The sequence below is a fragment of the Squalius cephalus genome, assembly GCF_949319135.1.
Source record: "Squalius cephalus genome assembly, chromosome: 19".
Lineage (NCBI taxonomy): Eukaryota > Metazoa > Chordata > Actinopteri > Cypriniformes > Leuciscidae > Squalius > Squalius cephalus.
The window spans coordinates 12,161,245-12,174,431 of record NC_137140.1 but is presented as its reverse complement, the minus strand read 5'-3'; the positions used below and the strand labels follow the sequence as shown (position 1 = coordinate 12,174,431).

General features: G+C 37.0%; 1 protein-coding gene across 2 annotated transcripts in view; it reads right to left on the bottom strand.

The window, feature by feature from the left end:
- The window catches only part of mto1 (mitochondrial tRNA translation optimization 1), a 61,664-nt gene that overhangs the window by 237 nt on the left and 48,240 nt on the right, over nt 1-13,187 (bottom strand). For both annotated transcript variants that reach the window (XM_079851070.1, XM_079851071.1), the window contains exons 8-13: nt 12,705-12,895; nt 10,297-10,427; nt 5,328-5,532; nt 3,994-4,165; nt 3,708-3,817; nt 2,472-2,629 (exon numbers count right to left, since the gene is read on the bottom strand). In XM_079851070.1, coding sequence (XP_079707196.1) covers nt 2,472-2,629; nt 3,708-3,817; nt 3,994-4,165; nt 5,328-5,532; nt 10,297-10,427; nt 12,705-12,895 — 967 coding nt within the window. The remainder of the gene's footprint in view (nt 1-2,471; nt 2,630-3,707; nt 3,818-3,993; nt 4,166-5,327; nt 5,533-10,296; nt 10,428-12,704; nt 12,896-13,187) is intronic.

The following is a 13,187-nucleotide window of genomic DNA, read 5'->3' as shown; positions in this document are numbered from 1 at the left end:
AGAGATTGTTTACACCTGATTTTAAGATCGGACAGTCTGATCACAAGCGGTCAGCTCTTAAAAAGATAGTTCACTTTGAAATTAAATTTTGGTATGTTTTAGCTTACCTGAAGGGCATCCAAGATGTAGGTGTCTTTTTTTCCGCAGTAGTTTCAATTTTGATATTTTTAGGTCAAACCGTTCTTGTCTGACAGTCATATCATGCAGGTCTATGGTCACGGTCTCAAAGAGCATGCACAGAGTCCAAATTAAAACAATTCCCCATCGTCCAACTTAAACAATTCCCCATCGTAAGTACACATTGATGGCCTAAGACACGAAACGAGCGGTTTGTGTGAGAAAACGAACAGTATTTATATCGTTTTTACCTCTTATACACAGCCACGTCCAAGTGATCTGAGGGCGCGAGCGCATCCTGGTGTGTGTCGTGTGCGCAGACTGGTGCATAGATATATACACTAGATGTCGCCTTGGCTACGGTAGTTCATTGGAACGAATGTCTTTAATGCGACATCTAGTGTATATATGCCTATGCACCAGTCTGCGTACACGTCACACAATAGGAAGCACCTGCGCCCTCAGATCACTTGGACGTGGTTGTATTATAAGAGGTAAAAACGATATAAATACTGTTCGTTTTCTCACACAAACCGCTCGTTTCGTGTCTTAGGCCATCAGTGTGTACTTACGATGGGGAATTGTTTAATTTGGACGATGGGGAATTGTTTTAATTTGGACTCTGTGCATGCTCTTTGAGACCGTGACCATAGACCTGCATGATATGACTGTCAGACAAGAACGGTTTGACCTAAAAATATCAAAATTGAAACTACTGCGGAAAAAAAGACACCTACATCTTGGATGCCCTTCAGGTAAGCTAAAACATACCAAAATTTAATTTCAAAGTGAACTATCTCTTTAATGCAGGTATCCAAAACATTTTTGCATTCTGATCACTGAAACCACATACAAAGGTTTTAAACGAAAAGTGCATACATTAATGCACAAGCCTTCACAGAACCTCTCCAGTCTGAAAATCACCATGCACTGACCCAGATCATGTGAAGCACTTCTGTTACCCAAGTTACCCAGGTATTCCACTACAACATCTGAACACTCATCATGTTTGTGCTTAGATTACATTTCTGGACGTTTATCTGAAAGAATGGTGCACAACTGTGTCTGCCTCAACATGCAACACAGTGATGCAGTTAAGCAGCAAATACACATTTTCTAGTTCAGTTTTGAGAAGCATTTGATACTGAAATGGTGCTCAGTCTCACCTGCCCACTTGTGATCAGATCAACCCAGACAAATCTTAAGAGCAGGTTGAAGCAGGCCTAAAATAAAGGCTTTCTGTGAATACCACACACAGTCATTTCTTAAAATGACTACATACATATACTTAATACAATACAAGTAATTTCAATTAGTTTGTTGTACAGTTGGACAATTCATTTGTTGGAAACATCACTCTTTGGTAACCTGTAGGTGCTAAAAATGTGCTGAATACAATAAAGCTCACTACAGATGCTGTATCCCACAATGCAAAGCATTTTTAACATCTGGTTTTGGCTCGATTTGTTATCGGACTGCAAATGTGAATACATTTTTTTTTACACAAAAACAAATCAAATATTGAATAAATGTGAACGCTTTAAACTAGATAAAGTTTTAAATAGTGAATAAACCAATGCCCCGAGGGTCTTGTGACAACGATGTAGCATACTTCTGTTTGAAATGGTTTATAGTTGCATACCCTTTCAAATATTTTTTTTTTTTTAAATAATAGGTTCAACAGGTTATACTACACTAGTATTCTGCTTAGACTCCTGTCGAAGCCAGTGAATCTTTACAAAGAATTCTGGTTTCCTTGTTCAGTAGTTGGTTTATAAATACAAATGCTGAAAATGTCAGTATCAAACCGCATTCATCCCAAGAATCTCCAACTATGTAATAATACAGTGAAATACAGAATTAACCAGCACGAAATAACTTGTATTAAAGATACAAAGAATGTAAGGTGAAGCGAGTCATTTCTGTGTCACTTCTTGTGGCACCAAATTGACAATAATGACTGGATTCTTACATTTTGTGCAGCTTGCCCATGTAAAACTAAACTAACCTAAACCACCAAAGTACTGGAGTGGTGGTCAGAAGTGTCCGGCCCGAGAGTGTATCTCAGTAAGTGTGCTGCTCTGCCATTTCTAGGGCTGTCAGATCACTTAAGCCCCTTTCACACAGCGAGTTGATCCCAGAAAATTGCCATAGAATTGCTAGAGTGCCTTCTGTGTGAATGCAAACATGTCCCGGGATTGATCCAAAATCAAACGATCCCGGGACACATTATCATTTAAAACACATGATTTGAAGCACCATTCGTGTCCGTTAAATACTTGGGGTCTGTTCAAATCTTGTGCCACTGGTGTCACAGAAATTGCAAGCTTCAACTTTATCGTGTGGGTCCTTACTGTGCTCGGTCGTACGCCATCCAGAATCTCTCTGACCTCCTGAGAGAGGGACACGGGTAGAGTCAGATAGTCAATGTCCTCTGGCAAATATAGACTCTCCTCCGCTTGCATTCTCTCTATCTCTTTCCTCTGCTTCTCACAATGTGGACGGTAAATAGCTACAGGAACAGACCGAAGTAACCGTTGCACATCAATGAAGTTCTGCAGGTGCCATTTCAGTTCACACATACAGTTGTGATCAAAAGTTTACACACACCTTGCAGAATCTGTAAAATGTTAATTATTTTAACAAAATAAGAAGGATTATACAAAATGCATGTTATTTTTCATTTAGTACTATTCTGAATAAGATATTTTACATAAAATGTGTTTACATAGTCCACAAAACAAAATAAAAGTTGAATTTATAAAAATCACCCCGTTCAAAAGTTTACATGCACTTAATTCTTAATACTGTGTGTCATTACCTGGATGATCCACGGCTGTTTTTCTTTTTTGTGATAGCTGTTCTTGAGTCCCTTGTTTGTCCTGAGCAGTTAAACTGCCCAATGTTCTTCAGAAAATTCCTTCAGGTCCGCCAAATCTTTGATTTTCCTGCATCTTTTGCATATTTGAACCCTTTCCAGTTGTGACTGTATGATTTTGATATCCATCTTTTCACACTGAGGACAACTAAGGGACCCATACGCAACTATTGCAAAACGTTTAAACATTCACTGATGCTCCAGAAGGAAACACAATGCATTAAGATCCGGGGGGTGAACACTTTTAAACAGGATGAAGGTGTGTAAGTTTTTACTTATTTTGTTCCTTCAGAAGCTACAGAAAATAATAAGTATAATTTACCCTGATCTTCAATACAAAAAGTTTTCTTGATGTGTCATGTTTTCTTCTGGAGCATCTGTGAATGTTTGAACCTTTTGTAATAGTTGTGTATGAGTGCCTCAGTTGTCCTCAGTGTGAAAAGATTAAGTCACGGCTGGAAAGGGTTCAAATATGCAAAAGCTGCTGGAAAATCACAGAATTTGCGGGACCTAGAGGATTTTTTTATGTAAAATATATTAGTACAGTACAGTATGATCCCTCTTATTTTGATAAAATAATGAACATTTTGCAGATTCTGCAAGGGGCATGTAAACTTTTGAGCATGACTGTACCTGCCATTAGTTACAAAATTCTGGTTCTATGGAGTATGGTAACAAAACGCAACAATAATGTTTTGGAATGTTATATTACCTTCGACTTTCAGTCTCTCTGAAAATTCTAGATACAGGCCAGAGAGTTCTGGGAAGGCAGATGCTAACATCTGGAAAGAAACCTCTTTGTACTGCAGCACCTCCACTCCACTGAAACAGAAACTGGCACTTTCAGGTCTATAGTTATTTATTCTCATATTAGACACTGAGGAAGGTATCAATGATGAGATTAAACTGACAAACAATCAATTATTTGCATGTGGACAGTTTCAAATATTACATACGCAAGTTTATTATACTAAGTTAATAAAAGACTTAGGTCTTACTTGAGAATGGAACTCTTAGTCTCGCTGATGTTAACATCTCCCAGTTTGTCCTTCCAGCGAGAGGCAGAGAGATGTATGGACTTCAGGGCAGATAAAGCATCATTCAAACTCACTTGAACCCGAAGAGCTTCATTATAGCGCTGCTCAGACACGCAGCCCAATTCCTCAAAACCTGTAAATAATAAACAGAGGCATATATATGGTAACAAACTGAAATACCAGACATATATCATGACAGAGCAGTGTATTGGTTATATATTTGAGTTTGGCCTTACAATAATAACAAACCAGTTTATTGGCTATCTATCTATTAGCAGACGTTTTTGAGTCATTAACCCCTCTAGTGTGTGGAACTATATGCCACAGATACAGGGTATGACATTGTGATGTATGAGGATGTGTCCTAGCCTCACTACTAATTAAAAATTTCAAATTAACAACAGCGGCCTGGGCTTCATATTAAAAGTTACTGAAGTGACGAGTCAGCAAGATTGTGTGATTACTTTTAAACAGCAGTTCAACAAACAAGAAATCAACATCGGTTAACTTATATTTTATATACAGTATTAGTAGTTACTTTGCTCTGTCAATGAAAATAGTTCCAAACAAAGAAGACAGCTGAACCAATGCTGGAATGTGGTATTTAATTCCTGAACAAATCGGTTGAGTGAATGATTCAAATGATTCCCTCATAACATATCTTTATGATGATTTAACCAGAAGGAAGAGACACTGTAAAACCCCCACCACTAATGTTCAGACAGTCTGACTGGAACAAACACAGACAAGCAGAGTGATACAAACAGTGAAAAGTTACAGTGGTGATGGACTGTTATGTCAGCTCTCCTGGAATGCTGCTCAATAAGATCTGAGAACTAAATATTCACTAAGGATTCATAAAAATGTATCCAAAATTACAGTAAAGACATTTATAATGTTACAAAAGATTTCTATTTCAAATGCTGTTCTTTTGCCATTTCTATTCATCAAAGAATCATAAAAAAATGTAACAATTAGTTTTAAAAAAAGAACAAAGGAAATTAATACTTTTACTCAGCAAGGAGTCATATAATGGATCAAAAGTGACAGTGAAGTCATTTTATGACTTCACTGTCACTTTAGTGACAGTCAATGTTACAAAAGATTTGTTTTTCAAATAAATGCTTTTATTTTGAACGTTCTATTCATCAGTAACCTAAAAAACAATATTTTTTAAACAAAAAAAAAATTAATTCATACCTTTTTTCCTTTTTGTTCAACTTTTTACTGTAAAATATGTAAAGTCACAGCTTTGTGTAAAAATATTCCCTTGTACCTTTCAAATATTACGGTACCTCTGAGAGTGAGTCGTAGGTCAGCATTGTCTGGTCTGAGGGCGGTTCTGAACTCAGCCCTGCTTGTGAACATACGGTATGGCTCTGTCACTCCACGACCAATCAGATCATCAATTAGAACTCCGATGTAGCTCTGAGTGCGTGAGAGGGACACCGGGGGCTTAGAGAGAGATGTCCGACCTGCATTGACCCCAGCCCACAAACCCTTAACAGAGAACAGAATAAGCAAACATAAGACAGAAGGCAAGGCAATTTATTTATAAAGCAAAATTAAAAACAACAGTTAGTTGACCAATGTGCTGTACACTTTTTAAACATATCCACACACACACAAAAACTAGAAAATAACACTACCATTCAAATGTGTGGAAACATTTTATGTTAGATATTTTAAAAATTATACTTAATAAATTTGCATTAATTTAGGATGCATTAAGTGATCAAAAATGTTTGTGAAAACATTTGTAATGTTGCAAAAGACCACTTCAATTTTAAATAAATGCTCAAACATTCATGCAGTCCTTTTTTTCTTTGTTTAAGATACTCAGCTTGATTTTCACATCATGCTTTCTTCCCATAGGTGTTATCGGTTTGTAGGACAACTGTTACAGACCTTGTGATCAAACTGTTCCCACATCTCAATATTTAAAGCTAGCAACCATCTGCTATAGTATCGCAATATACAGTACACTATAGAATCCCCGAGAAACAGCTCCATTCATTCTCTGATATAGGAGAGGAAGTTTGTCTAAACTTGTAAAATTGTACTCTTTTAAAAAGGCATCGGAAATATAGTTTTGTCAAAAATATAGATTTTTCGATGCATGCTGATTCTGAAATATCTGAAACGCTTCCAATACTCATTTTCCACATAATAGATAAACAACACCAGCTGCACTTTCTTGCTCTCCCATCTCTCCGACAGCAAGTTGACAAACAAACCCGCCTCCCCTTACTCACTCATTTCATTTGCTCCGGATCAATATTGGTGGTGTTACAGGGCTTGAATTTCTGCATGGGATTGCACATATTGCATATAATTTAACTCATTCCCACAGATTTTGTGCTCACACCCAAAGTATGTGCACATAAAGCCACCTCTCAGCCTGCTAAATTTAGGTTTTCTTGCCGCTTATTCCACTTAAGCAGTCAAATACACTAAATAATGTAAAAATGCCAGTATTGGCGAGTATTCACATAAACACAGTCAGTTATGTTTTAAATGAATGTAAACTGAGAATGAAAATGTATGTGCAACAGTAAAATGGATTTGTGTGTCAGGTCTTAAGGTGACAGCAGCCTAATATACCTGCTGCCAAATTATGAGATAATATTAAAAATATCTATATGGTAGTATTCCCCTATGGTATCAATGTCAAAATTGTTAATGTCAATCCCTGGTGATTATTATTAGGACATATCTCCAAAACATTCAGGTGGCTTTTATTAAACCACACCACAACTTGATCCTGGGGAATTAGTTAACAATAGACTGGTCAAAATTTCTAGAAAAAGTTGCAAATTTCCAACAACACTATGTTCCTTTTGAAGAGAAATGGTATCTGTGAAGTATTTCAGTCCGGTATAATATTTAAGACCATATCATAATATTAACTTTACTCATCAGTGTTAAAAATGACTTTGACCACATTCTTTTGGATAGATTCGAAAATGATGTTGGCATTAGTGGAATGGCATTAGTATGGAGTGCTGCAAGGCTCAGTTCTAGGACCATTGCTTTTGACTTTAAATATGCTACCGTTGGGATATATTATTAAGAAACATCATTATGTCAGTTCTCATTGGCCAGATGATAATACTTACAAAATGCGGGTGGCAGATCTTAAACTTTGGAACAGTCTACCTAGTATTGTTCAAGAGGCAGACAGACTCTTATGTTTTCTCTCAGTTTAAATCTATTTTGAAGACCCATCTCTTTAGATGGGGGAATTGCACCCAGAAACAACCAAAACACAGTCCTGTACTGTCAGTTAAGAACCCAACGACTAGACAAGCCTTAGAGATCATACTGGCCAGCTACAGCAAAGCATTATGCTAGGACCAGCTGGGACCACAACGTAAATTTTAACAACTAGGAAGATCATTGTGCAAACAGATTAAACAAAACTAAGCTGCAACTCAACCTTGATGTTTCAACTTACTAGACAGACTACAAGCCCACCAATGTTCTCACCTAATTCATGTCTCCACCTAAATCTGAGATGTATTAGTTCAGAAAAAGACTGAGTTGTAGTGGAGCCTAGAAATCACACAGTAGCTATGTTTACATGGGCACCTTTTGTTTCAATCGTAATAAATTAATTCCGATTGATGAATCCGAACGTAGTGTTTACATGAACGTTAAATAAAGTGATCGGGATGCACGTTGTCACAAGCTTAAAATCAGAATTGATTTTTTGACATACGCACACTGCACGAATATAGTTTCCCACTGTTTGAGCATACTAACCATTCTTCTATATTGCTCTATTCTTTGTTTTAAAGAGCATAGTTAATATTTATCTATTTCGGGTCTGACGAGCACATAAACCATTACATGCCGTGCTGCTTATATTTATCAAGAAGTAAAGACGCCCCTTCCCGTGCCCAAAACAAGGCAAAACAAACAGCAGCCACATTTTACAGTTGTTAATAGTTGTTTACATTCATTATTATTGTAAAGTTATGTGCTTTATATTGTATTTTTATATTACACCCTTCACCATTGCCATCTCGAGAGCAGTGGGTGATTTTCCCTTTGTCTTTTGTTGTTTGATTAACATTAAAGACACAAAATGACAGCAGCCTGATGTACCTGTTGTACTGTAGCCTAAGACCTAATGAATGGATCTAATATATAAAGACACATCCTAACTGTTTATGTTCACTTAAGACATAACCGACTGTTATGAGGATACTTGTCAAGATGGACATTTTGACATTATTTTTGACATTAATTAATTATTAGCTAACCCCCAGCGGTTCTTTCATGAGCTGCAGTTTGGGGAACCCTGACATAATATGTTTAATGCATTTTATGATGTTAATAAATAATGAAATATACTTTCTCTTTGTTTTTTATAGAAGCAATCTTAAAATAATCAAACATTTAGATTAGAAAAAGTAGAGTACAAAATGTGTAATCACATATACACAACTACAATTTGTGTCATGTAACAAATGTAATCAGTAACAGACTACAATTTAAAAGTAATCTACCCATCACCGATTAGGCGATTACAACACACTGTAAGTGTATAAGCACCATTTGGTGTATGGACCGTTTGGACCTGAAAATTGTAATGCATGACATCAGACTTAACAAACGGACAGCGTCTTTCTTTTCTCATGCCTGGTACACGCAAGACTAATGAGACATGGGATGTTGACGGTGTCAAGCTGAGGTAGTCACTCCACGAATAATGTTTTTTTTTTTTATCTGTCAGTTCTTTTGTCATAAATTATATAAAAAAGTTATACTATACATTTAATTACAATCTTTCTACGAAGCAGTTTATAAAGGCTGCTAACTTTTTACAAGTTTGTTTCATTTATCTGCAAGAGCTGCTTATATTATGTCAGAGAGAGAATTTCTGGAAATAAGTCAAAAAGGAAATAGAATGTTAATATTGATGCTATTTAATTACAATGGCAATTCCATCAATGCTGAATTTCTTTCAAAAACATAAAAATGTCTTAGCATTTCCAAGCTTTTATGTGGTAGTTTAGAAGCACAAGAAGAAATACTTAAAGGTGAAGTCACTTAGTAACTAGCAATAGCAAAAAAAAAAAAAAATCACAAATGGGTTTCTCAAACCACTTCCCACCTGTCATTGGTCAGTCAAACTGATTGTCTGCCTTTAACTACCCCACTGTTTGAGCTAGAAGTTGTTCAACATTAAAAACTGTTGTTCTGAAAATGTCAGTGTTTAAACTCTTCAGTAAGTCAACTTATCAGTGGATTACTTGATTCTACACATAGACCTCGGAACTATGACAGAGAGATTCATGTCATCAATGAACACACTGGAGAATAACGCAAATCACACAATTCATCAATGAGAACTGACAAAGAACAACAAATATGTAATTATAGAAACAATCAAGGATTGAATCAGTAACCGATGAAATTAAACTAAACAGAGCAGGGAAAAAGGAAACAGAACAGAATGTTAAAATAAGGGTTCACATAACAGAACATAAACCTGACAATAAGCTCGTTGGGCTATTGTTACATGTCTAACAGTTAGTTCTGATCTTCGAATCTGACTGTACAAGAGGTTTTCTAAGACTGCTGATATTTTACCAGTAATTGTCTCTAAGCGTTCTAGACAGGCTGTCCCGTCAGTCAATGCAGGTTACATTATTACGCCACTAGGTGGGGGCAAGGGACTGTATTTTATTGAGTCATTAAATGGTTCATTCAACTAATACGATCATAAACACTGATTCAACAAGGTTTCATTTTGAGCGCCACTTTAGATGGCTCAATCGACCAGCAATGTGTCGCCTGGGTAACGCTGAAGCTGATGCTTTACTTCATCAAGATTCAATGCATTTACCAGCCCTGACTCCATTCATGGGAAATGGATATAAGACTTGACCCTAAGTAGGACAGACGCAGGTAATCGCACGCGTTCAGTCCATCTCTGTCTCTCTCACTCGCTATCTGTTTAGGTTTGTTTAGTGCAAATCTGTATAAATCACAATGGAACACAGAGTCTTTAGTAAAAAATAGCCATTTGGCAGGAAAAAAAATACATTCTTCACTCTTGTTATCATTAACTTATTTAACATTAAATATGAATGCATGAAATGTAAAACATGAAGGGTATAGCCTTATGAATTTTTTTTAAATGTGAACATCGAGGATTCGCGATTGCGGCAGTTGCTTGCATTCCTCTGTAGTTGGCTTGTCAGTAGTTGGCTTGTCAGTATTACAATATTGCCGTTATCACAATATCCCTACCTGTGCAGCTGCCTCCTCATAGCCTGTGGTTCCATTTATCTGCCCAGCCAGGAAGAGACCCTGAGTGCTCTTTACCTGCAGCCACGGGAAGAGTTGTGTTGGACAGACAAAGTCATACTGCACTCCATAACCTGGAGCAAAACATTAAGACAACTTATGAGTTTTCTGTATAGTCCATTGCAGATCAACACTAAGCATTACCCATTTAATATTTACCCGCCCCTAACTGCCCCATTGTTTACTGTCTTAGTGGGCAGTTCTTTGACAATCTGCAAAGCGGCCAAGTGGAGATATTCAAAAGTCTGGCAACGTGACAGTCCAACGTAACATGATCCAAGGTCTGCATCTCTAAAATGTTCCAAATTAATAACCTGAATTAATTAACAAATTAATAGTCAATAATAAATTACACATCTACAATAAGCATATCCAATCTTACCCAGATACATCCAGTACACTCATGTTAAGCGGTATGTACAATGTAGCAAATCTCAACTGCTTGATTGTTATATCATCAAAAAATGTAAACTACACGGTATTATCTCCCAGCAATATTAAAAGTTGGATATGTAAGGGATAATGTATAGCGAGGCAGTTGTTATAGCGAATAACAACCCCGACAGGCTGAACGGGACCCCGACGCGAACCGAACCGAACCACCTCGCTATACATTATCCTGCTTATTACATGGCAACCTACGAAATAAATAAATAATTTGACACAAAATATTGATTTAAAACGATTGTATTGCTTCCGCTAAAGAAAATAGTACGTTCTGCGTCCATAGCAACGGTGTGTTATACTTTGCAGCGGTCTGTTATCAAGAAATAACAGACCGCATTCTACATTGGAATTCAACCAAGCCATGTAATAAATAGTAATTACTACTTTACCTGCATACATACAGTATGCTCACAAAAAGCAATACTATATATATATATATATATATATATATATATATATATATATATATATATATATATATATATATATATATATATATATATATACATATATACACACACTACATAGCAAATCCTGGCTGTTTGATTGTTTATATCGTCTCAAAATGTAAACCATATTATCGCACAGCTCTATATATAATGTTGGATATATTATATCCGCATACAGACAATGCACTCATGTAAAACTATATTCACCTTATTCCGCCCCGCCCACTTTTACTTCTGTCCAGTACTTCCGTTGTAAACCAACTTCCGGTTTAGCGGACCCTCATTCAATTTCGAGGAGAACTGCAGAGAAGTCTCACTGATAAAATGTCACATAAGATAAGCTAATTTGTGCCAAATGTGCTATGTACGTGTGTACCAACAGCACAGCAATGCACTGTTTCTCGGGGTAATTTTTAAACGACTTTTAGGTGTTTATATGACCCGTCTGCCTGTCTGATCGCAGCCCGGCCGATGTGTAGTGTTTAGCCTACATTAGCCACAAACATCTAATGTTGTAATGGTCTCACTACAGGACACATACACATGCTATACCTTGTTTGAAAGCAATGGTCCTCTAGAATTCAGTCGCTGGATTTATTTTACAGCCATTACTTGTGTTAGAGATCAAACCATAAGAAATTGCAGCTAGCAGTTAGCTAAGCTAACGTTACCCTCTTGTTCATCTAGTTGAGGCTCTACTTTCTTTCTACACCAGTTCGTGGCTATTTTTTTCTCATCTGTTGGCAAATGCAAATGTATCTGGTGATTAAGCAAACAAACTGTGGTGTAATAATGTTTCAAACTTTACATGTAGTAGTGTTTGTGCACATCTTCATAACTAAGTAATAGCTATTAGAAAGACACAGCTATTAAATAATTTGATTGTGGCATTGTTTCAAAAGCTTCAAGTGAAATGTACTTTAGTACGTTGCAGCAGTTGTTAATAACCATAGGCCAACGCATTTGGCTATAATATTATAGTCTATCTACTTATATCAAGACAGATAACAGATTGGACCAGGGCAAACAAAGCGCTAAGTAGCTAAACCAGGAAGTGAGATTACGCGGATGGCGCCACCCAGTGCTACTTCCGGAATAAGGTGAATACTGTCATGGCATGCACTCATTTGTCATTTCTTAGCACCATCTTGTGGCAGTTTGGTGTAGCAACAAAGACTGAAGATGACTACGAGCTGTTTTCTTAGTGGTTGGTATAGATCATGTGACTCTTGGGTTAGAGGTTAACCAGGAAATGGCTGCAGTGTTTCAGTGGGCATTCACTAAATTCCAGGGGTTTCATTACCGCAACGTAAAATGGGCGTTTTTTCGAGTTGTGGGGAAGACGCCCCCTTTACAAAAAAAAATTTTCTGGAAAAAAAAAATGTTCTGAAAAAATGCACGTATTGTGAAAAGTATTGTACAAATAAATTTGATTTGGCTTGATTATAAATGTACCTGGAGTGCAAATCTTTGCACGTTGCAACCCAGGAATCTCTCTGATGAGGCAGAGCTGCTTCTCAGGGGGCATCGTCATAGACAAACCCTGAGGGTACATGAGGTCAGAGGTCAGACCCTCCGGTTCCAGCCATACCTGGTGCTGGCGCCCTGGAAACCGAAGCACCTTCGACTCAATGGAGGGGCAGTACCTGTGAGAAATGGTGTCATATTCATCATTTGATCCAAGCATTTACTCTTAATAATGCCCCATTCTCATCTTGTTAAAATTAGTGTAATACAAATACTTAATCAGTATATTAATTCACCATAAATGCTCTTCTAATGACAAAACAGAGCTAAGAAAGTGCACCAGGCAACACTGGCTGAGCTAAAATGGTATATAAACTAATATGTGTGTGATACTGTACCTAGCTACCTTTGAATGCTGAGGCCTCTGCCATTTTGCTTTTTATATGTTACAATAATAGGAGAGTGGTAGAG